Source organism: Ovis aries, chromosome 11, assembly GCF_016772045.2.
Source record: "Ovis aries strain OAR_USU_Benz2616 breed Rambouillet chromosome 11, ARS-UI_Ramb_v3.0, whole genome shotgun sequence".
NCBI classification, from domain to species: Eukaryota; Metazoa; Chordata; class Mammalia; order Artiodactyla; family Bovidae; genus Ovis; species Ovis aries.
Genome location: NC_056064.1, coordinates 25,066,100 through 25,090,943, shown reverse-complemented (window position 1 = coordinate 25,090,943; position 24,844 = coordinate 25,066,100). Strand labels below are relative to the sequence as shown.

Sequence of the window (24,844 nt, the reverse complement as noted above, 5' to 3'; positions counted from 1 at the left end):
CATCGCCTCCACCACCCCCATCTATAGCCTCTGTCAGTCTCTTGGGCTGCCATTCGTCTTTCTCCTATTCTCAGCCTTGCCCCTCCTGACTCTCCTCTTGGGTTCTTGCTAATTTGTGAAGTCTACTTTGGCCATATGGGACCCCCACCCTCACCCCGTCCAAGTGCTCAGTGAAGGTTCCCCTGATAGCTGCTCGAGCACCTCCAAATGGGAGATTCTGTAACCCACCTCTCAGCTTTGGGAGACAGAACAGTCTGTGAGATAAGAGATGGTGTCAGAAAAGAAGAAAAAGTTGCCTGTAAGTGCAAAGAAGGAGTTAGGTCTGGACATTTGGTCCCAAACTGTTTAACATCACAGGGCATCCCTCAGGACCAAAGGGTCGTAGCTGATGGGAGTGAACAAAAGCAGGTGGCGTTACCATGTCGGAAACCTTGAGGTGTCCATAGGAAAACACGATGGCGTTAGGCGGGGTGGCCACGGGCAACATGAAGGCGAAGGATGAACTCAGCGTACAGGGGATCATGATGTACAGCGGGTTGAGGCCAATGGAACGCGACTGGGGAAAAATAGCACCGCAGTGTCACAGAAGCAGAAGACAGCTCCCAGGACCATCAGTCTGAAAAGCATTTCCCTAACATACTAAGTGCATTCCCACCTCTGTGCCTTTGTCCTGCTGGGTCCTCTGCCCTTTGCCATACGTGGGTAGTAACTCTGCTGGACCCTGAAGGCTAAACTCCCCAGCACGCCTTTTGAACCCCCTTGATTCATTCAACATGTATTTCTTAGGCACCTACTATATGCCAGAGGCTGCTGGATGCTCCTGCCGCCCGTGTGTGCACCTGTCTGTCCTGATACAGACAGAGCGAGCCTGGAGGGCAGGGACCACGTCTCTCACCTGTGTGTGTGCCTCAGTATGTGTGTGTTTCTATACACACTTGGGTTCATTTTGCATATGGAATTTGGTATCCATCTTTTTTACTCTAAAGCTTAAAATTCAGCCACACCTACTCTGTCTAGCACAGGGTAGAGAGATGCTCATAAATATTTGTTGAATAAATCAGCGATATAATTTGTAATGTCTGTCAATATCTACCAAAATGAGTAATCCTTCACGTGGATCTATATGCACTTGAGGGCAGACACACGCGCAGCTGTTGGGTGCAACACTGTAACAGCAAAACACACAGGAAATGGTCTCAACAGCCATCAATAGCAGGATGGTCAAATAACACACATATACACAAACAATGGAATCGTTTGCAGCTGTAAAGAATTGAGCAGGCTTTACACTTTAACAACGGAATGATCTCTAACATGTATGATAAGATTTAATATATTAAGGTACAGAACAGGACTGTGAAATGCCATTTTTTAAAAAGTGTGTGTGCCTGTGTGTGCATGCTTGCATGTATGTGTGTGTGTTACACATCCAGAAAGATATCTAAGAAATTAACATTAGGAGTTATCTCTAGGAAGGAGGCTAGAGGGTAAGGGTCTGTATGCTCTTTGTATTATTAGACATTTTCCAAACATGTGTATGTACACATTTGAAAAATTACATGTCCCCATTTTATGAAGTATCCTTCAAGACTATGATTTTTTAATGACTTGATAGTATTCCATTGTATGAATAGATAACTTATTTCACCAATCCCCTACTATTATGGAAGTATTTTCTATCACAATTCTGTGATGTGCATCTTTATGGTATAAACTTGTAAGCATCTCTAATAATTTTCCTAAGATAAACTCCTGAACATAAAATTCCCAGAGTCAAGGGGTGTAAGAGAATTTCAGGTTACAGTTTCTATGAGTAAACAGGTCTCGGAAAAGGCCGTGCCAGTTTCATCCCTCTAGGATAACTAAGAGGAGCCAGTTTCCTTCCTGGTTTCCCTCATGATGTATGCACCCCACGTGTCTCTGGACCCAGCTGGGAAGTCACCACCTTCCCCTTGCCCACATGTGGTGCTGAGCCAGGATTGTGAGGCTTGTGGGGAATCTAACTCAGGGGTCCTGATTCTAGAAAAGCTTGTTTCCGAAAGGCCTGACCACCCACTCCGATGAAGACCCTCATTTATCTGACTGGTCTGGGAGCGAAAGCCAGGCCTCTGTGAGTGGAGGGAGTCCTCACTACTGCATGACCGACATCAGAAGGGGCTCCTTGGCATCTTTACATTCTGGGCCACCTGCTGAGGGGTGGGGGAGATGGGCTGTTCCTAACTCTTCCATCTTCACTTGGAAAGAAAGGAGAAAGTCACTTGAGTTTACTTTGTACACACATGGACACCCTGGCAACTGAATGAAAATCTACCAACTTCAGTCCTGTGCTGAGGCCTTTGTAAGTCTGTCCTCTGAACTCCAGAACATCAAAGGGTAGTGAGCCCCAGCTTCTCCCAGGCTCATTTCCCATCTACAGAGGGTTTTCACAGCCCTCATCCTACTTGACCCTCAGCGCACGCATAGCATAGGAGAAAGAACTTGAGTGATGTGTTTGGAAGATCCTGAACTTGAACTCAGGTCTTCTGACTCGAAACCTAGGCCTTTTTCTGTGCCCCCTTGAGTTGGTACTGCCATGTGATGAGTGACAGAAGGAAATGCAAGAAAAGATGGCAGTCAAGCTGCCTATACACTCTGCTTTCTTCTCAGGCCCAACTCAAAACTATGCCCAGAGAACACAGTTGTGTAGCCTGACCCTCAGCACCCTCATTCACAAGCTCTCTAGGCTCAGTGCACACTGCTCCATGATACCTGAGCTTGCCAAGCAGGGCTTCTGGGAGTTTTCAGTCACGCAGCCGTTTCCTTTACAGGGGCTTTGTCCAGCTGGGTCCTCTGTGCCTTTGTCCTGCTGGGTCCACTATCCTTTGCCACTACCTAGGCCTACCTTGGAGATGGAGATGGCACCCCACTCCAGTACTCTTGCCTGGAAAATCCCATGGACGGAGGAGCCTGGTGGGCTGCCGTCTATGGGGTCGCACAGAGTCAGACACGACTGAAGCGACTTAGCAGCAGCAGCAGGCCTACCTAAGATGCCACTACTCCATCTTCGCAGAACGTCCTCTCCCCTCCCACCATCCCCAGGCTCCTGTTCCCCCAAGATCTCTTCCTGGTGGGTTCCAGCCAGTGGTGTCCCCTGTCCTGCAGGCCTCCTGCTCACCTGTGCTACATTCTGAGAGACACTGTATCGTTCCCCCATGGCATCCTTGGTGCCAGCCCTGCCTCCCGAGCTTGAGAAATAATCAATTACATTTATAAACAAATTTAGAGCGCTTGGTTCTTGCTGAGCACTTTGGGTCAGCATAGAGGATACCAAGAAGAACCAGCAAAGCACTGAGGGCAGGACCAGGGCCAGCAAGGGCTCAGGGACCTGGGTCTCCAAAGCCTAGCTAGGAGACCTCTCACCCAGTCAGCTTCCCATGAAGTGATGGCTCTCCCCCAGCCGAGTCTCTTACCATGGAGGCGAAGATGGGCAGGAACAGGGTGGTGGTGGCCACGTTGCTTGTGCACTCGGTGAGCACAGCAATGAGTGAGGACATGATCAAGGTGATGGCTGTCGGGGACACAGTGTGCAAGGGCTCCATCTGCTTCCCCATCCATTCTGACAGCCCTGAAGCCTGGGAAGCACAGGGAGGGCGGTCACCACAGGGCTACTGGCTCACAGTTCCTCCAGAGCCCAGAGGGACCTTCATCTCTCTCTGAGGAGCTCCAACCAGACTTCACTTCCAATTCTCTTTCTCTGAATACCTACTGCACCATAGGTGCTGTCATCCATGCCCGCAGTTTCAATCTCCAACCTCACTCTGCTGTCTCTGAAATCTGTATCTCCATCCCAGCTGGTCTACTGTCTGGATTTCCACCCAGATGTCCCAGGAGCATGTCAGGCTCAACACGACCCAACCTGAATTCACCCTCTCTAGCCCAGAATCTGCTCCCCCTAGGCTCCCCAGCTCAGTGACTAGACTCACCTAACCTAGAAGCCTGTCCAACCTAGAAGGCTAAGGAGTCATCTTGGGGTCTCTCTCCCCCTTATTCTTTATGCCTGGTGACCATGTCACCCAAAACATCTCAAGTCCATCATCTCCTCTCAGTCTCCCACAGTTCTTGAAGCTCAACAGAATGATTTGAGCCAGAAACTGGGGAATTTATATTTGGGGCTTTAGGCTGAGAATAGATTGTCCAGGGAGAGAATGAAAAGTGAACAGGTAAGAGGCTAAGGATAGAACCTTCGGGAACACTCATATTTATCAGAGAATAGAGGAAAAGTCAGCGTAGCAGGCAGAGCAGGAACAGCTAGAGTTAAAAGTAGGAGAGAATGATGTCTTGGGGACAAAAAGAGGAAAGAGTTTCAAAGAGGAGAGAGTGGTCCATGGAGTCCAGTGTTCTGAGCCTGTGTTAGATGAAGGCTATATGGCATCTGCTGGATCTCCCACAAGCCCCGCCCTTCTTAGGCCTCCATTCCAGACATCCCGAGAGATTTTTCCTAAGTGTAGATCTGACCAAGTCACTCTCTGGCTTCAACCCCAACCCTTCAGCAGCTGCCACCACTTTCAGAATAAAGTCCACACTCCTGATCTTGATCCTCAGTGAAGCCGTTTCTGGAGGTAACACCAGCCTTATTATCTTCTGCTGTTCTTCAGCTAGATTATTTCACTTACTTCTTTACTCGTGTGTCACTTCTTTCTGAAATGCTCTTCCAGATACGCCCCTCACCTAGGATGGGAAATCCTCAAAAACAGAGACTGCATCTCAATCTCCTCTGTAATTCCTGTGCCTGACCTAACATAGACTTAGTAGGAAGGTTTGCTGACGAATGAATGAGAGATAAATAGATGGATGGATGAGTGGACGGAGAAGTGACTAAATGGATGGATATGTTCATAAAAAAAAAAAAAGTTATGAACCCACTACTTGCCAGGCTGTCCTAGATACTGAGCAAACAGCAATAGTAAGATAGACCAAGTTTATCTATAACATTCTATTCCCAGATGGATGGACAGATGGATGAAGGACAGCAGCACCAAGGCAGCTCGTCCCCTCCCCCTCTAGCTCATTTCTCCCCTATTAGGGAAGGAGAGAGGGAAGAAAGTTGCATTTTGGAGGGTATTTTCTTCCAAATGCTGTTCTTTTCTCCCAATGTCACTACATACCTAGCTAGAGAAAAAATTTCTAAATGGCAACTGTATCAACAAAAGAAGTCAGCAGGTAGATGAAGCAAAGGAAATGGTGAAACTATTCACAACGAGTTGAAAGAAAGATTTGCCTTGAATAAATCAAAGCAGAGATCATTATTCCCACAGCCCCCCAGGAGACTTCCCAGCATCCCCCGCCTCTCTTGGCTAACCATGATTGTTCACTCATCTCTGAAATCAATCAGAGAGCACTCTCTCCGTTCCGGGTACTACGCATGATGTAGGGTTTGCAGATGACAAGACAGAGGCACTGTCCTCCTGAAATGTGCAATTACGCGGAGGACACAAAGAAACACAGAGGCAGAGCCCTGGGTTGCTGGGAAGGAGGGGTGCAGAGGCTCTCAGCTGCCCTCCCGGTGAAGGAAGAGGCCCTAGGCAGCCCCCCACCCTGTCCCCGCCTCGGCAGTGGAGAAGTTACCTCGCATCCTTTAGCCACAGCGAAGCCGCCCCCCAGGAGAAGCACAATCCCCCAGGGCACTTTCTCCTGGGCCACCTTCCAATTCAGCAGTGGGGGTGGATAGAATGGAGTTTTTCTTTCTGAGAAGAGACAATAAAAATACACACATACATTAGGAATTCCAGTGGTGGTCCAGTGGTCAGGACGCTGCGCTTTCACTGCTGATGGCCATAGGTTCAATCCCTGGTCGGGAAACTAAGATTCCACAAGCCACATGGCACAGCCAAAAAAAAAAAAAACAAAATCACACACAACCCAGAGCAGCATTAGCAAGCAAAAGAGATAAAAGTGATCTCATCAAGGGGGCATAAAAGCCTACAAGGACAATGAGTACCATCTCATAGCTGTAAATCAGCTAAAATTTACAGTAATCACTACATTGACTGCTGGTAAAGACATGATATATTAAAGCTATGCTCTGGTAGCGTTATAAATTGGTACAGCCTGTTTGAAAAGCAATCTCCCAATACATTTTAAAAGCCTTTAAGACATATATACTCCTTTACCCCAGCAACATCACTGCTAGAAATTTTTCCTAAAGAAGAAACACCCTCAAAGAAAAAGCTATATATACAAAAGCATTCATTTATAGTAATGAAACATTCAAAATAGCCAGAATGCTCCATAACAGGGGAATGGTTACAGCCCCCTGATACAATATAATGCCATAATTAAGAAAATAAATATGAAGACTGCAACAGTAACAGGAAATGTTTAGAGAATAACTACAAACAAAAGCATGAAAACAAAATCCAACAGAGAAAACGGATTGAAATATGTTTTGATTATAGCTATATAGTATCTATATGCATATTAACACAGACTGGGAGGGAGAGAGAAACCCCCCAAATACTGACGGCATCATGGGAAATCCCTTTCTGTTCCTCTTATAAAATAAATAAGATTTCAAATGCTTAAAAAGCAAAAGAAGAGGTCTTGCACTAAACAATACCCAGGGAAGTCTTGGAAAACACCCCCTCCCCAGACTCTGTAATCTAGCCAGGCCTTTGCTACAGGGTGAGGTTTTCTCCCTCCTGGGCCCAGAGAACCTCATGGAGACCCTTTGCTGCCAGGGCCCCAGCCCTGATGAGTGGGAGGCCAGGACAGGAGCCTTACCTTCCTCAGTCTGGCTGCAGAAGTTGAACTTGGGCCTCTGTGAAGGCATGACGAATAGCAAGATGGCCACAAAGATGGCCACAGTGGCATCGGAGGCGTACCTGGGCAGGGACAAGCACGTAGGGTTAGCCCAGCTTGGGGCTGGAGTGACAGTCACACAGCGAACCTGCTCTGTGTCCGAATGCTCCTACGTGAGGAAGCTGGCTCCTCTGAGAAAGAAAACTGATACTCTGGGACTTCGCTGGTGGTCCAGTGGCTAAGACTCTGTGCTCCCAATGCAGGGGGCCTGGGTTTAATCCCTGGTTGGGGAACTAGATCTCACATGCTGCAACTAAAGCCAAATAAATAAATAATAAAAATGAGAAGAAAGGAAAGAAAGAAAATTGATACTGCAAAGGCCAAGATCAGGGGTGCTGAGATAGACCGAATCCAGGCTGGAAACCAAGACGCCTACATTCTTGGCCTGGCTCTGCCACCGTCTTTGAGTGACCCTGAGCAACTCATGTCCCTCTCAGCCTGTGTTGCTCTGTAGGTGAACTTTGTGCGCTCTTCTCAACCAGATTTTCTGGATTCTGGGGTCACCAGGGTGACCACAAGGACTCTGGGGTGACCCCAAGCAGACCTTCAGAATGAAATAAGGCACTAATAGGTGGCTATCTCTCAGACATCGTCCGCCTTTTCTAGGATATGCATGGTCTCAACTTTTCTTCCTTTCTGACCACGTGACTTAGCCAGAAGAGAAACTCCATATCTCCCTCTTGCCAAGTCTCTTTCTAAAGAAGCTTCTGGACCCTGGATGTGCGTCTTCAGAGGGACTCATCCGAATCCGGAGAAAGATAAGAAAGGAAAGACGGCAGAACAGAGACTGGGAACCCGGAGCAATGGGAGCCCCAGCCCTCGCCCAGCGAACTCCTATCACAGCCTGGCTGCTCTGAGGGACCGCAAGAACACATCTGTGAGCTTGTCGGGAAGACTGGCGAGACAAAAGCAAGTCTGGAAACCAACAGAGCATTCCAGAACTGGACGGCGGAAAAGGAGGAGAGCCACGGAAGGTGCTGCGGGAGGAGCCACTTACTTTGTCTTTCCCTCTGCCCAGGCGATCGACACCCAGCCGGGCATGAAGCCAGGGTCCCGGGTGAACCAGAGGCCAACCAGCAGAAAGAAGCAGAGCAGGACGTTGATCTCAGCGAAGGAAAGGGGCCCCAGCTTCCTGTACTCTGCCCACAGCACCTCGTGGGCAGACTTCTCCTCGTTCTTCTTTTCCAGGCTGCAGCCCCAGGACAGACTAGAGGAGGCAAAGATGACAGGGTGGGGGGAGCGTGTTGGTTGGCCCGGGACCATCACCAGGGGGCCTTGAGCAAGTCCCTCCCCACTCCACATCTCTGTCATCTGCCCACTCGACTTCACAGGACGTAGTGGCAAAGTCTGTTTTGTGTGCCCAGCATATGCCCCAGGATGCCCCCAGAACTGGAGGGTGCCCCCAGAGGAAGCCTGAGAAGGCGCAGGTCAGATGGCCAGTTTAGATCGAGACTCAGGAAGAGAGGATGGCCAGGAGGGTGGGAGACTGAGCGAAATGAAGTAGGGATGGACAGGAGCAGAGGGGGCAAAAACAAGCAAAGTCGAAGCCACCGCTGGCAAGGGCATCCTGGCCGGTACCAGTCGCCTAGAGGCCAGCTGCTGCCATCATCTAGGGGACGCTGAGAAATATGGAACCAGCTTGCGGTGGAGCCAAGGCACCCTCACAAGCTCCCTATCTTCCTCCTCCCACTGCGGCCTGGAGCTGCTTTCAGTGGTACTGGCATGCCAGTCCTAATCATCAGGTGGCTCTGGAGGACACAAGGAACAAGGACAGGTCCCAGCAGCCTGGGTCAGGCAGGAGTAAGGTGGGTGCTTACACTCCAAGGAGCTGAGGCGTAGGATTAGGGACCCAGCAGACTCTGGGGGCTGGAAGTGAGTGTGACTAAGGCAGGGGGAGAAACCAGCCAGGTCCTGCTCTTGGATGGGCTCCCAAGGGACAAGGGCTCATTGGCTAACACACCTGCCCAGGGCACCCTGCAGCACATCTCCCTGGGGAGGATACCTAGCCTTGGGGAGAGCTGATTCATTGGAACAGACCCTGATGCTGGGAAATATTGAGGGCAGGAGGAGAAGGGGGCAGTAGAGGGTAAGACGGTTGGATGGCATCCCTGACTCAATGGACATGAGTCTGAGCAAACTCTGGGAGATGGTGAAGGACGGGAAGCCTGGCGTGCTGCAGTCCATGGGATCACAAAGAGTCAGAGAGGCCTGAGGGACTCTCAACAGAAGTCTTGGGGAGGGACTGGCTGGGGCCCCTGGCACACAGAATGCCGACCCTGAGGAATCCATCAGCCTGAAGGTGGTGGCAAGGCCAAGCTGATTGTCCCTAGAGAGCCGTCCCTCCTGGGAGTCCTTCCTGGACCCTGAGTCAGGCTTGCAGGGAGCACAGGAGTTGCGGGATAGGTGCCGAGGTGCCGAATCCTGGAGCCAAACCGCCTTCAGGAGGGTGCGAGCCAGCCCGGGGATGCGGCGCGGCCTGGAGCAGGGGCCCAGGGATGTCTGGGCACATCCTCCTGGCGCTCAGGGGTAGGAAAGGATGCGACGAGGGTGGGGGCTGGGAACCCAGGTCTACACAGCCCGCCAGGACCTCTGCTTTGGACAAGAGGCCAGGCCGTTTTTCCCCAGGGTCACCCACCAGGGACACCTTCTAGATCATCCTGCAGGGGGATGGCTCCGCTGGGGTGGGAGGGGGCCTCTCTGTCCTCGCCCCCATGGCATGAGAGTCTGTGTTCTACCTGCCACCAGTCTATTGCCTCCTGTAGTTCCCAAGACTCTGGGGCAGGGCCGGAATCTGCAGGCTTCCAGAACAGGAAAAGGGGGGACTCTGGTAGCCGCCCAGCTCTTTTCTGATGCTGGCGACACATCCTGACAACACAGCAGCTGCAGACTCTGGGGCAGCATCGTATATTCAGTTGTCCAGTGCTGGCCCTGCTGTAGAGGTGCCGCCAGGCCTTCAGGTCCCTCTGAGGCTAAGCATTCCACGCTTATCTTTGGGTGAATCCACCTGGTGACCTCTGGGCTGGCGTGAGAGAAAGGTGGATCCAGCCTTCCTGTGGGATTCCTGGGGGCTGGGTGGGTGCACAGTATCCTTCTGCGGTAGAATGGCCTTCCTCGAGATGCTGATGAACGGGGTAGACAGGCTGCTGGAGAGGCCAAGGGGCCCCGAGCCCTGGAAGGGGTCCGGAGAACCCTCCTCCCTGACTCAGAGCTTAGCCTGATGAGGAGGGCTGGGTGTAAGCCAGCAATAATATCCCACGAGTCCTGAGGGGTCCTGGGGTGGACCTCCTTGGCTGGACGTGGCCTAGGAAGCTGCCCATAAACTCTGGAAGATCCATTTTATCTGAATCAGGCTGGAGGGAATGACCCCAACATTGCTCTCCATGACCAACCAGATAAGGATTCAAGCTGGGCAGCCAGGCGCCTAAGGGAGCAGCTTCCCTTTCATGAGGGGGTCGGAACACGGGGCTGGGTGGGGATGTGACGGAGGCCTGAGTGTACCTTTATCTTTTTATTACAGCTGCTCTGATTATGGATAGAGTTTTTGTTTTGCTCTAATTTTCAAGACAATTCCTCCTTCGGAAGAAAACTTAACCAAAATGCCCCCCTTTCCCCATTAACTCATAGGTTTTCGTGGGCATCTTTGCCTTTCATCTCTGAAGTCTCCTCTCTCCTGCCACAGAGGCCTGTTTTTCATCGGAGCTCAAGCTCCCTGTGAATCAAGGCACAGAGCACGCGGCTCACGGAGATAAGTCCGTGCCTTTAAAAATGACAGCAACAGGGACTTCCCTGGTGGTCCAGGGGCTGAGACTCTGCGCTCTCGATGCAGGGCGCCCTGGTTTCACCCCTGGTCAGGGAACTAGATTGTGCACACCCCTATGAAGATCCCATATGCCGCAGCAGAGATCGAACAATCCCAAGTGCCGTAACTAATGCCGGGGGCAGTCAAATAAATGAAAATAAATTTTTAAAAAATTAAAAATGACAACATTTTGAGGTGTTTGTCAGCCATGCGTCATGGTTTCTGTGCACAGCCTGGCTGCCGTCAAGGTTGACCTTGGTGAACCATGCCTGTGTGCTGGGAACCAGAAGGTAAACTTTGCAGAAGTGGCGTGCTTCTGGGAACATTGCGAGCGTTCAGTAAATCTGGGCTTGGATTGATCGGGACACTCTCAGGCCATCTGCCGTGACCTGTCCTAAAAGACACTTGCGGCCAAGTGGAAGTCCGTCCAGTTCTACGCCAAGAACAAGTGCTCGTTAATTGCTTTGACTTGCGTTCAATGGCGCACCTGTTCCTTCTCCCTGGGCTGGGCGCTGGGCGGGTGCGGGGGTCAGAGAGGACTTGCCCGCAGGCCACAGAGGAGCTTGCGATGGGGGGAGGCACTGGAGCATGACTGCAGGTGCCAGGGGTTGGGGCAGAGCCTAGAGTGTCCAGGGAGGCCTGGAGCAGAGAGCAAGCTAGCAATCATCAGAATCGGAATGGCGGGGGGCAGGGTGGGGGGAAGCTGGGAAAGGAGTTGCCGAGGAAGAAAGGAGTTGCCGAGGAAGAAACGTTCTAACTGGCCTTGAAGATAGAGGAGGTTGGAAGGGAGGAAGGCAGGGAATGGCATTCCGGGGAGAGGGAACAGCACGTGCAAAGGCATGGGGAGACACAGGAGTGGCAGGAAATGGAGGGCAAGCCAGCAGGAGATGGGGCTGCTGACCAGAAACGGTCAGAACCGGACAGGAAGCTCTCTCCAGACTCAGCTGCCCAGCCAGAGGGGTTTCCTGCAGGACCCGGCACACTACCCAGACCCACTACGGTGTCACCATCTCAGACTTACTCGAATCTCATGTACATGAAGCGGAGCCACAACCAGGAGAGCAGGAGCATGATCAGCATGTTGGGGAAGGCGAATCCGAACCAGGAGGCGAAGTTCACGACGTCTTTGCTGTCCGGAAACAACCTGATGGGAGCAGCGCCAGTCCCATGGCCAGTCTCCACCAGATGCTGGCCCGGGAGAGTGGGCAGGCCGGGCCCTCTGGACAGAGGCTGAGCGACAGCCGGGCCCCGAGAGGTGGCCTGAAGCAGGGGCCCCAGAACATAGCCAGTCACAAGACAAGCCTGAGGTGTGACCAGCCGGCCCTCCTAGGGGTCCGCACCTGGCTGAGAAGCGCGTGAAAAGCAAGGCCCTTCAGTTCAGAAGAATACACCTTTGTAGACACATAACTGGCCAATAGCTCCAGGGGGTCCACAGATTCCTCAGAATCACCTAGTGGGTGTGGGCTTTCACAAGAGAAGGGTCCCCTTAAAGATCAGATCTCAAAAGCTTCCCAGGCTGGAATCAGACAATGTTTCCTGGGGGCTGGAAGAGGGTCACTTCCACCCCCAGCCCCAGGCACTGATCCCTTTAGCCCACGAGTGAAGTGGCATAGAGCTTCCCTGCTGGCTCAGCAGTAAAGAATCCACCTGCCAATGCAGGAGGCATGGGTTCGATCCCTGGGTCAGGGAGATCCCCTGTAGGAGGAAATGGCAACCCACTCCAGTATTCTTGCCTGGGAAATCCCATGGCCTAAGGAGCCTGGTGGGCTACAGTCCATGGGGTTGCAAAGAGTCGGACACGACTGGTCAACTAAACAACAACATAGCCACAGAGCTTTTCTCACTCAGCGCAGACAGGCAGCTTTGCCCAGAGGAGCTCTGGGGAGAAGCATAAGGCTGTCATTACAGAAAACACTTGCAGAAGCAAAGCGGTCTGCTTGTTCCATCTCAAGTGTCCACCCTGCCAGGCTTCAGGCCTGCCCTTCCCACCTCCAAGCCGCCCTCCCCACCCCTGTCCAGGGTGCTTGTCTGCACAGGACGGGCACCACCATACTGCCGTCCCTTCTCTCTGTGCCTACTGTGATTTGTACTTACATTCATTAACACATTTGCATGACCCATCAGAACTCTCCAGGCATCTGCTACCCTCAGTTGCCCTCGAGTATCCCACTGGCAGGCCCCAGGACCCTCTCACTTCTGTGATCCCAGCCTCACAAGACCAGGCACAGAACTGAGTGAGTGAGTGAGCCGGTGAGGCACCAGCTGACCTAACTGCTAACCTCCCCCAACGTCATAGGACCATCGTCATTAAAAAGCAAGGTCGTGAACCAGCTTTGAGGGGAGTATCTTTAGAGGTGTCTGTTTTCTATAAGTTTTAACCAAGGACCCTGCTTGTCGGACTATGTTGTCGTTTCCCATGACTGGCTCTGGGTTCAATCCACATTCCCCTTCTGAGCAAGAATCCTGAGCCCGGGAAAGAAAGGTGGGTCTTGGCCCAGAGCGAAAAGCAACCCTGTCTGTGGACATCAGCTCCCCCGCTGTGGGGTCCTGAGCGTGTGCAGGGAGGCTGGGCCACAGAGGCTGAAGGCAGCCCATCCTCCCTGCTCTGACATGTCCCCCAAGCCCCGGGGCCCAGCTGAAGCGGAGGCAGCGGTGGGTGGGCCCCTCCAGCCCCGTCCCTCTCACCCAGTTACTGTCCCCAGAGTCATGGCCAGCGACTCACTCTTGCATCTGGCCCAGGAGCACCACGTTGGGTCCCGTCCCAGTCAGGGTGGCGGTGCCTCCGATGCTGGCCGAGTAACATATGCACAGGGTCATGGCCTTGCGCACGTTCTTCCTGTTGACCTCCTGCTGCTTCACAGAGGGACCTTCCAAAGTCGCTTGGTTCCCTGCGGTGGGCACACCGCCATGAGCTGAGCCAGCCCAGCTCCAGCTCCAGCTCCCGACCCAGCTGCTGACTTGAGGCTCTGGGCATGCCGGCTCTGCTGGCTCTTCCCCCAGGTTTTCCTTCCTCAGCCTCAAGCCCCAGGCTGTGGTCTGACCCCATCTGCCACCCACGGTCATGTCCCACGGCTCCTCAATGACTTGTGCGAAAACTCAGCAGCTTCAGACACACTCCTTTCTTTCCTGCCTCCTTGCTCTCACTCAAGATGTTCCCTTCATCTGGAGGGAGGAGGGGCAGGGGGTAGTCCCAATCCATCTCAGATGTCCTCTCCTCCTAGCAAGGCCTCTCCCTTTTTGGCACTTCCTCCGTGTCTGGTTTATGGCATTCTGGGGCCTCTCTCAAGTCAGATGAACTGACCGAGGGGCCCACCCCACCAGGCTCTGTGAATCCGTAGTACGAGGGTGTCTGCTTCATCTCTGCAGGCCAGGACCTGGCCCAGGGTCTGACCATCAGCACAGGCCCCAACAGGCCATGCGGGGCCCTAGGGACGAACGATGCAGAGGAAAGACACAGGCACTCTGACTTCCTTGAGCTCAGTGTCCAGCAGGGAAGCCAAGGTGTGACCACCAACCCCAAAACCTGTGGGAATAGAGTGGCGGAGGGACTTGGCTCGTTCAGAGGAGGCCTCCCTAAGGATGAGTAGGGGTAGAAAGGATTCCACGGCATCCAGTAGGTGCTCAAAAGATACCCAAATGAATAATCACATCAACACGTATTGACTTCTGTGATGGAAGGAACAGATGTGGGGGGAACTTGCTGTAAGCTCCATGAAAAGATGGAACTTTTATACACTAATCACATTCCTAAAAGTTAGGAAAAAGGCATTTCAAAGTATTTCTCTATGTGCTTGTGAAAAAAGAGGGCTCCAGAAAGCAGGGAGGTGGCTCAAGTTTTTGGAAACAGAGGAGAGGACTGCCCTGGCCAGGGGCTCACCTGGCAGCTCGCCGGCCTTGCCCTTTTCTGCCAGCTCCAGGGTCCCCAGACTGGCCTCGGTGGCTGCACTCGTGGCCTCCATCTGCTGCAGCACAGCCTCCACGATGGGCACCATCATGGCCGTGGTGGCCGTGTTGCTGATCCACATGGAGAGAAAGGCCGTGGCGCCCATAAAGCCCAGCATCAGCCTGCAGAGGAGGGGCAGAGAGGAAAGCCAGAGAATTCCCCACCCCCAGCCACCCCCAACCCCTAGGGAACTAGGTCCTGCCCCCTGCAGGGACGCCAGGGCCCAGCACCAGGGTGCAGAGGCCTGTTTGGGACTGGATAGTCTAGGAGTGATGCTGTGTTAATACCTCCCTCCCGACCTCCCTCCCTCTGCCACTCTCCACAAACATTACTGACGTCTACTCTGCTGGCTCCTGGGTCACCACGGGGCCTCAGCTCCCATCGTGGCTCTAAGGAGCTCACGCTCCAGCAAGGTAAGCACAGGCATGCAGCTGGCGCTGGCACAGCGTGGAGCTGGCCCCAGCACAACCTAGGGGCGCACAAGGAGCAGTCCCAGCTTCCCACTTCTACCTGGAGGATTCCCAGCCCCCCAGATCCTGCTCCGCCTGAGTTCAGAAGGCCTACATGGAGTCAGGCTTCCAGGAGGGGGAGAGCCACGAGGGGCCTGGGGAAACGGGACCTCCCTCATGGCTAACCCCCGCCCCACCTTTCCACTCACACACTGTGCCCCCCTCCACTCTGCCGTGGATCAGAGCCCCAGAGAGTACTCAAAAAACGTATTTCCTCCCCGTATGGCACCCCACTTTCCACCTCTGTCCCTGCTGAGTCATCTGCCTGGAAAACTCCCCTCATGGCCCTTCAGAGCCTTCAGGCAGCACCCCTTCTCTGTCGCCTCCCCACCAGTGCACACGGGGTAGGGCTGACCACACCCTCCTCCGTCTTCTCTAGGACGCTCCTCCCTGGCTGGAGCCGGAACCGTGTCCACGTCTGCCCCATGAGCACGGAAGGTCTGATTCTTCTCCATGGGTCCCACACACTTGGCACAAGGCCAGGAGCAGAAGGCGTTCCAGGGTTGGGGAGCAGGAGGGGGTTGGCTGAACGGAACTCAACTTCTTGGTCCCCACGCCCTTCTGCAATCAGGCCCCTCCCCAGGGCCACTCATTTATTTGCCTGAAGAAGGGTCTGGGGGCTGCCCTGCACTGTGGTTTAGCCGATGTCCCTGCAGGTAGACCTCATGGCCTCATAAGTACAAAGGTTGGAAGCCAGGCTTAGAGGAGAGAGCAGTGACCGGGGGGGAGCAGAGAAGCGTGAATGAACATCCTGGATGTGGTTTGGGAGCAAGACACTCCAGCACACTCCAGAATAAGGGCCACCCGCTGATGGAGAAAAGCCTCCCACTCAAAGGAGCCTCGGAACAAGAATTCGGGAGCCTGCAAGGCCTCATGTTTCTAGGCAATCAGTTCTGATGTGACCCTGAAAACCAATCGCTGGAAGAGCTCCATGTCAAGAAGGGTCACAGGTCAAAGAATCACAAGCCCTTACTCAAGAGAGCTGGGGTGCCAAGGGTGCTCAGACACTGGTCTCCTGGAGGGCGGGCAGGTCTCTGCCTTCAGGGCCCAGCACCATCCTCAACACAAGGACATCGAAGGACAGACTCACTGTGAACTAACCCACCCGCCTTCCCAGGGCTGGGCTGGGTCATGGCAGTATTTAGAAAGATGCATCCTGAGTTCCGGATTAGAGGGGGCAGGGCGCCATCAGACAGGCCAGGTCCAATCCCCATGTGAAGTCAGCAGACCATTTAACCCCTCTCTGCCTCAAATTCCTCATCTACAGAACAGAACACGGGTAATGGGAATAAACCCCAACTCTCAGAGGTGTGGGAAGAGTTAGAAGCGGTGATGAATAAGTCCCTGGTATCATGCCCTGGGTACTGCAGGCACCACAGGGTGTCTGCAAGATCAGCTCCGTGACTTGGCGGGAATGGCCTGTGACTGGTGGGAAGACCTTGGAGAGGGGTGAGACAACTGAGTGGTGGGGGGAAGGTGAGGTGGGCAGCAGCTTTGCAGATGGAACAGATGTGCCAGCTTTGGAGAGATGACTTTTCTACTCCCCCCTGAGCTAGGTAGTTCAGCCATCTCTTTCCTGCTTTCCCCACACAACTCCTAGGGGCATCAGGTACAGCTTGATCCAGCCTCCACCCACCTTGTCCCCTGGATCCTGCAGCCTGTCCCCCAAGGAAGTCTTCTGAACATGCAGGGACCCTTGATGAGCAGTCTCCTCTAGATTCAGAGAAACTTTACCCACTGCTGCTTACCATACACCTCCCCCCAGTTGCTCCCCTGCTCCCACCATCCTTGCATCTGGCCTCCCTAGCTAAGACTGTAACATGACCCACCCAGGGGTCTGCCTGGCTGCCCTGCCCAGGTAAGACCATGGTCAGCCCTTGCCTGTGAGTCTGTGGCACACATTCCCCTCCCCAGCCCTGGGCCTAACTGCGAGAGAGAGGAGGCATAATTACTGTGCAGGCTTGGTCCCCACCCAGAGGAGCGTGCGCAGGGCAATCCTCTTATGCAGCTTCCAGTGCTCCACGGCCACAGCCACGATGAGGCCACCAAGGAACAGCATGTTGGTATCCTTCATGTACTGGATGCTCACCTGCGGGTGGGCACAGAGGCTGCATCGGACCCGCCCCCTGGCCACACACTACTTGGGCTCAGGGCCACCCAAGTCCCCAGAGACGGGCGAGCAGAACAGACGCTGACTTTAGGGCAGCTTGGAGTGGGGATGGAGGGTCAAGTGTACGTCCCTCTGCCAGAGGGAGCCCACAAACAGGGTATGATCTGGTCCCCCAGATCCTACACAGCTGAGAGCTGAGCTCAGAGGATGAGTCGTAGGGAGAGATGCTCTGGGGCGCTCACCTGCTTAGAGTCCAGAATCTTGAAGAGCGGGAAAAGCAAGGCAGGCAGGAGGGCAGTGACCGCCAGAAGAGCACTCAGCGTGGCAGCGGGCACGCGCGCCTGCGTGCTCACTCAGCGTGGCAGCGGGCACCTCACACTCAGCGTGGCAACACTCAGCGTGGCAGAGGAACAAGCGTGGCAGGCATGGCAGGGCAGTGCACACTCAGCCAGCATGGGCGATGACACTTGGCTGTGTACACTCAGCGTGGCAGAGGGCACGCGCACCTGTGTGCACACTCAGCGTGGCAGCGGTGCACACTCAGCATGGCAGCGGGCACACACGCCTGCGTGCACACTCAGCGTGGCAGCGGTGCACACTCAGCATGGCAGCGGGCACACACGCCTGCGTGCACACTCAGCGTGACAGCGGTGCACATTCAGCATGGCAGCGGGCACGCGCGCCTGCGTGCTCACTCAGCGTGGCCGCGGGCACGCGCGCCTGCGTGCTCAGTCACTCAGTCGTGTCCGACTCTTTGCAACCCCATGGACTGTAGCCCACCAGGCTCCTCCGCCCATGGGATTCTCCAGGCAAGAACACTGGAATGAGTTGCCACGTCATCTGATGTGAAAAGCCAGCTCATTGGAAAAGACCCTGAGGCTGGGAAAGATTGAGGATAGGAGAAGAAGGCGATGACAGAGGATGAAATGGCTGGATGGTATCATCAACTCAGTGGACATGAGTTTGAGCAAGCTCTGGGAAATGGTGAAGGACAGGGAAGGCTGGCGTGCTGCAGTCCATGGGGTCATAGAGTTGGACAACCTCCAGGGGATCTTCCTGATCAAGGGATCTAACACGGGTCTCTTATGTCTCCCGCACTGGCAGCTGGGTTATTTACCATTAGCGCCAAGCAGGTGCACAGCACAGCTATCTTCTAATTCGATCTTTCTACTGGCCTCACTCCACACTGCTGCTTCCTTTCTTTTGCAAATCAGATCGTATCACTCCTTTGTTTAAAAGCCTTTCTTTGCCTTCAGGACAGAAGCTAAATGCTCTAGCACTCTTTGGAGACCTTCTGCCCTGGAGCCGTCCCCTCCAGCCACATCTCCTTACACCCACTTTGAGCTCCACGACCCCAGAGCCATGGTGAGAACTGAGGCCGATGCCCCACCTCCTGCGGCTGCAAGACGCTCTCTTGGCCTGGAAACAGAGCTCAGGGCTCAGCTCACTGCTGCTTCTTGGGCATCTCACCCTTCCTGCCCCTAGCCTGGGTCTGCGCCCTTCCTCTGTGCCCCTGCCTCCACCCCCAGCAAGCAGCACACTGAGTTGGCATTATCTGTTTCACCAGCACCACTCCTGCCCCGAAGGGTGGGGTCAGCAGTGGAGGGCAGAATCCGTGTCACTCAGCATCCAACGCAAGCCTGACACCCCAGGGACACTCAGCAACTGCTGATTGGAGGAACGACCGGCACAGCATGGGCTGTGACAAACGCACCTGCGCACAATCATGGTTTATCATCACCGGAGATAACATGTGATATGCATGGAACATCGCACAAAGAGACATTCTTTGCCTGGATTGTCTTATCAGGGATAAAATATCCCAGGACACCAGCACCCCAGGAGACCTCCCTACTCTGAGGCAGGGTTTCTCAACTTCAGCACTATCGATGTTTTGGGTTAGACGGTTCTCTGTTGAGGGGGAGGGGCCTGTCCTGTGCACGGCAGGGTGTGTGGGAGCACCCCAGCCTTCATCTCACTAGATGCCAGTGGCACTCTCCAGTTGTAACAACCACAAAAGGTCTCTAAACTTTGCCAGATGTCCCCAAGTTGAGAAGGAGAGGGGAGTCAATGCTGGCGACACCACTGGGCTGAAGGCAGGACAACAATGTGGTTAGAAGCCCAGCCTTGGACACCAGGCAGGCCTGATCAGTGATCAGTATCTGCCATTGCGTGGCCTACCTTGTCTTTGAGGTCGAGAAAGAGAGGTAGGAATGATCTGCTGCAGGGGTGGGCAGTGAGGAAGGGGCGGGCAGTGAGGGAGTGTGCGGTAGAGATTTCAAACACAGTTGCTGAGTCACTAAGTCTTCTGCAACCCCGTGGTTGCAAAACCCCACCAGGCTCCTCTGCCCATGGGATTTCCCAGGCAAGAATACTGGAGTGGGTTGCCATTTCCTCCTCCAGGGATCTTCCAGACCCAGGGATCGAGCCCTTGTCGCCTGCATTGGCAGGCAGATTCTTTACCACTGAGCCCCCAGGGAAGCCTCTTAAGCACAGTAATACTGTCTAAAACTCAGTCTCCTTCTTATCATCTACTGCTGCTGCTAAGTCGCTTCAGTCGTGTCCGACTCTGTGCAACCCCATAGACGGCAGCCTACCAGGCTTCCCTGTCCCTGGGATTCTCCAGGCAAGAACACTGGAGTAGGTTGCCATTTCCTTCTCCAGTGCATGAAAGTAAAAAGTGAAAGTGAAGTCGCTCAGTCATGTCTGACTCTTAGCGACCCCACGGACTACAGCCCACCAGGCTCCTCCGTCCATGGGATTTTCCAGGCAAGAGTACTGGAGTGGGGTGCCATTGCCTTCTCCATACTGTTTCTCTGCCTTTTTGTAAACCTATTGTTAACCTTATTATTTTACAACTCAAAATCTCTCCATAAAACCCACGTGTGAAATGTCTTTTGCAATTTGGTGGGAGGAAAAGCTTTGTCTCCTACAGAGACTAATATGCTTCCTCTTTTTGAAAAGAAGGATTATGCAACTTATCATGTGTTCTTTTTTGTCTTGGCTGCCAGGAAGCTCCAAGTCAAACTGTGTGCTCCATCATATGATAGCAATTCTCAATGTCTTTGATAAAATACTCCTCCTACTCCCAACCCTGGCCCCTCTCCCTGCTTGTTTCATGTCCTCACTTACAAATCAAGGCTTGAAGAGCACCCATTCTAAACGTATGCCACATAGAAAGTGATGTTTTTATTATAAATGGCAGATGACACGTGTAAGCAATTTTCCCAGACAGTTCCTGGAGGCTCCAAACGTAGCCAATAGAAAGCACACAAGACTAACTACCCACTCTCCTCCATGCTTTTATCAGAAGGCTCAGGAGATGCCCCTGAATAACGAGCTAAGTCACTTCAGTCTTCTCCGATGCTTTGTGACCCCCATGGACTGTAGCCCGCCAGGCTCCTCTGTCCATGGAATTCTCCAGGCAAGAATACTGGAGTGGGTTGCCATGCCCTCCCACAAAGTTGACCCTCCCTCATCTAGAATGCTCCAGAGGGTTGTGGGAAGATCAGGAAAGGACAGGTGACCTTTGAGAAGCCTGAAGAGAGGCTGGCAACCGTGCAGAATGAGATGGGTTCTAATTGCAGATGGGAGCCTGAACCCCAGTGAGCTCAGAGCCTTCTCTGCAGCAGAGAGTATGACCCGAGGAGTACTGCAAGCTGAGCTCACCGTGGACAATGGGATTTAAAGGTCAGCACCCAGCACAGTACTGAGCACAAAGGGTAGCTCAATAAATATGTTAAATGCACAACTGAAGAAAACTGTGGCTTATCATTAACCTAATTATTAAGAAGGGCATCCACGACATTGTTTAATGGGAAAAGTATAGCTAAAAGAACATACTGTGTGTACGTTATGGGATTTGAATATATTTTCATTTTCACTTTATACTTTCCAGACATTAAAAAATTTTAATAACAATGAATGTATTGTTTATTTAATAAAAAGCAATTTAAAGAAAAAGAAAGAACCCAGAGAATGGGTAGAAGAGTGGAGGAGAGATGATGACTGGAAGGAAGCAAGGTGTAGGAGAATAAAAGAAGGAAGCCTGCAGCAGAGAGAGTTCGGGGCACCGGTGGAGGGGGACTCACGCTAGGAGTCGCTACCGTCCCCTTGGATGGTGCTGCCCAGGCTGCTGAGCTCTCACAGCCTTCCCTGTCACTCTGCCCCTGACCCTGGGCTTCCTTGCAAACTTTGTGGCCCTGAGGGTGGGGGCAGGGAGCTCTTCAGTGGTGACAAAAACAGAAGCTCAAAGGGAGAAAACAAGGAGACAGGGCTCCAGGCTCCCGGGCACCTGCCCCACCACCAGGCAAGAGAACGCAGGAAGACAGCCTTTGGAATGACTGTCACTGATGGCTCCCCTTCCCTTGCCTGATCCTCCCTCCCATCGTAACACACAGACACAGACACAACCTGAGCTGGGGGTCCTAGCTCAGGGTCTCCACTGTATGTTGGCAGGGTAGGGGGCGGGTGGTCTTGGTCACACTCTCCTGGAGCAGGAGGGTCAGCAAAGTGACTGTAATTAGTCCGGGGAACATTATTCCCACCAGCAGGACTCAAATCACAGCTCTCCTGCCTGACTCCCTCCCACAGCCAGTAACAGCCCCAAATCTCTTTCTACAGAGGAAATACTGTGAATCACAGTTGATGTGGCAACTGAAGAGCCACCCTTGTTGGACCTGCTGTCCTCAGCCCATCCAGGGTCTGTGATCAGCCTACCCAAGGGCTCCTCCCCCACCTAGGAACCAGCATGATCTCTTTTGGCCCCTACGGCCATAAAATGTCAAAACCAAGCCTCCTTGCTCCATTGTACAGATGAGAACATCAAGGCCCAGAGAACACAGGGGCTTGGCTAAAATCACAAGGATGCGTGAAAGGTAGAAGTCCAGTTCTCTTGAAGCCTGGCTTCCTGATACCCAGTACAATCCCACTCCTCCAGGACTGCCTTCAGAACGCCACCCAAAGAGATCCTCTGTTGCCCAAACCTGCCTGGGTTGTAGGGGGTTGGGGGAGCAGAGGTTTCCTGTCTGGGCTGAGAGTGAAAGGCTGAAAGAGGGAATAAGTAAGGAGCAGCCAGCAGCCACAAAAGGTTTCAAAGGGCTCGGGCCTCTGCCAAACGGGCCGCTCACTGCCCAGCGGGACCTGGGCCAGCGCTCCCGGCACCGCCCCCACCCTGCGGCCAAGGCCATTCATTCTCTGCTTCCTTCCCGGGAGCCCTCAGAGGCCAGGGCTCTGAACGCAGCTTCCCCGCAACCCTGGGTTGTGCCACCCAAGGCGTGAGTTCTGGGAACATGTTCTGCCTCCTGCCGCAGCCACAGCGGGCAGTGAGCAAAAGCAAGCCAACCTGACCTGCCTTTTCAGCTGGGAGCGGCAGCAGGACTCTGATTCAGCTGTGGCTTCCTAGGCTTCAGAGCTGGAAAGAAATGTGCATCATAGATAGGAAAACTGAGGCTCGAAGGAGGGCCAGAAGGGGACAAAGCTAGGACTCAGGAGCCCCTGGTGGCTCCGACGGTAAAGAATCCGCCTGCAATACAGAAGACCTGGGTTCGATCCCTGGGTTGGGAAGATCCCCTGGAGGAGGGCATGACAACCTGCTCCAGTATGTTTGCCTGGAGAATCCCTATGGACCGGGGAGCCTGGCGGGCTACAGTCCAGAGGGTCGCAAAGAATCGGACACGACTGAGCAACTAAGCACAGCACAGGGTCCACTGAGGTCGAGACTTTGTCCTGTCTGTCCCTGAGTGGCCTCAGAAGCCACCTACAGCTGGGAAGTCCCTAAGTGAAGAGACAGGAGCGAGAAGGAAAAGCCAAGTGCCCAAGCTCCCTGTTGGCACAGGTGGCACTTAGGGACCCTGGGGACCGGGTCATGCACCTGGGAAATTCTGAGCCTGTGGATGGGCTGTGTGGCCAAGATCTGTGCTATTTTCTAGGTTTGTGTGCTTTCCAAGACGGTTCTTGTTTCCAGGGATCTGTGAATCCCAAGATCCATGCCCCTCAGAATTCCTCGCAGGGCACCTCCCACAGTACCCGGAGCTCCAGAAGGTGCGTGCCCCCGGGGAAGTCGTGCCCGCCCGGGTATCCGTGCGCTCCACCTAATGGTCCCGGGTTTGGTGCCCCATAAGGGGCACCCGGCTCCCGGAAGCCACCATGCTGCCCAGAGACAACTGACCTTGGCGGGCATCAGAATGATGAGTGGCAGCAGCAGGATCGGGGTGAGGAACAAGATCACGAAGGACTTGAACTTGGAGACATAGCTCAGTGCCGAGGCCATCGCGGAGAGGGAACCTGGCGGGAGAAGCGAGAGAAGGGCAGCCAGTCGTTGCACGGGCTTAAGAAGGGGCCGCGGTCCAGGGTGGGTTGGAGGGGGCGGCGGCAACTCCGCCTCCCACGACGGAGCCTCTCCTCGGCCCCGGGGGCGGGGCCATCCCCGCAAGGTCGGTGGGACAAGCCTGCCCCCAACTCTGCCTCCGGGCGGGGCCTGCGGGCTCCAGCGCTACGGGCAGGAGCTCCAGGAGGGGTCGGGTGCCCGGCACCTCCCGACTCTCCAAGCCTTTCCTGCAGTGCCTTAGACAGGCGTGCCCGAGGGCGTCCAAGCGGGAGGGATCTGTCATTCAGTCGGGGCTTAGACATTCGGGTGGCTCCCCGACCCCCCTCTGCATCTTCATCTGCCTTTCCTGGGCGCCGTCTGGGTCCCAGGTGAAGGTTCCCAGCGGTTTCTGAGTCTTTCAGATCCATCTCCCCAACCTCTCCCTCCCTTTTCACCTGGTTACCTCTGCTCCTCACACGCCGGAGGGGTCTCCCGCAACTGCAATGACCCACCGAGCAGCCAGCGCGGTCTGCTCCGGGGGCCTCTTCTCCTCTCCTCCCACCAACCCCACCACCCTCGTCCGGGTCACGCTCGGTTTCCCTGCCGGGAATGCGCTGCTCTGAGTACAGGACCCGTCCCCCGCGCCCACGCCCTCTCCCACCCAGCGCATCCCCGCACTCTCCAGCGATCGAGATTAAGAGGTGAGGCCACTGTCCTCTGCTGTCCCAGCGGCTTTCGCCCTCCAGCGGATACCCGCTCAGCGGGTCGACCGCCCAGCTGGCGCTGCGTCCGCGGAAAGCCGACTGAGCCCGCCTGACCGAGCAGCTACTGTCCTTCTACTGGGAAAAGAGGGTCCAGAGAGGAAGTGACTTAACCAAGGCTGCAACGAGAAGGTCGTTCATTCCCTCAGCCGCCGCCGCCTGCAGGGTACTGAGCAGCTATTATGTTCGGAGCCCTGTTTTGTGTGCTGGAGGTGCAAGGATGCAGACGCTGCCGCCACCCCCAACTAGCACTTTTCTTCCTTCTCTGTCTCCCTGTCCTCTCATTCTTCAGTTTTCTCTGGAGGAGTCCTACCCCTGTTTGTGGTTTAACCATAGCCTGCCCCATAGAGATTACTGTCCTCCGTCTTTAGAGGATAACATGTCTGAAGAGGACAGAGAATGAGATGGTTGGATGGCATCACCGACTCAATGGACATAAGTTTGATCAAACTCTGGGAGATAGTGAAGAACAGGGAAGTCTGGTGTGCTGCAGTCAAAGGGGTCGCAAAGACCTGGACACACTGATCCACTGAGGAACAACAGTCCTCGGTCTTCCACCTAGCTCTGATGCCAGAGTC

General features: G+C 54.0%; 2 protein-coding genes across 3 annotated transcripts in view; one reads left to right on the top strand and one right to left on the bottom strand.

The window, feature by feature from the left end:
• Nucleotides 1-10,814, top strand: part of C11H17orf100 (chromosome 11 C17orf100 homolog) — a 36,081-nt gene extending 25,267 nt beyond the window's left edge. The window contains exon 3 of the mRNA XM_042255552.2: nt 10,462-10,814. The gene's annotated coding sequence lies outside the window, so the exon portion shown is untranslated. The remainder of the gene's footprint in view (nt 1-10,461) is intronic.
• The window catches only part of SLC13A5 (solute carrier family 13 member 5), a 30,606-nt gene extending 6,497 nt beyond the window's left edge, over nt 1-24,109 (bottom strand). Inside the window, exons 1-11 of one of the 2 annotated variants that reach the window (XM_042255555.2) lie at nt 23,969-24,109; nt 23,368-23,483; nt 17,041-17,177; nt 14,514-14,701; nt 13,359-13,524; nt 11,658-11,780; nt 7,835-8,044; nt 6,760-6,860; nt 5,605-5,723; nt 3,450-3,611; nt 419-556 (exon numbers count right to left, since the gene is read on the bottom strand). In XM_042255555.2, coding sequence (XP_042111489.1) covers nt 419-556; nt 3,450-3,611; nt 5,605-5,723; nt 6,760-6,860; nt 7,835-8,044; nt 11,658-11,780; nt 13,359-13,524; nt 14,514-14,701; nt 17,041-17,177; nt 23,368-23,469 — 1,446 coding nt within the window. In that variant the 5' untranslated portion in view covers nt 23,470-23,483; nt 23,969-24,109. Of the gene's footprint in view, nt 1-418; nt 557-3,449; nt 3,612-5,604; nt 5,724-6,759; nt 6,861-7,834; nt 8,045-11,657; nt 11,781-13,358; nt 13,525-14,513; nt 14,702-17,040; nt 17,178-17,440; nt 17,540-23,344; nt 23,506-23,968 lie in introns of those variants that run through there. The other variant, XM_060395340.1, reaches the window with a different exon arrangement.
• Nucleotides 24,110-24,844: the final 735 nt, after the last annotated feature.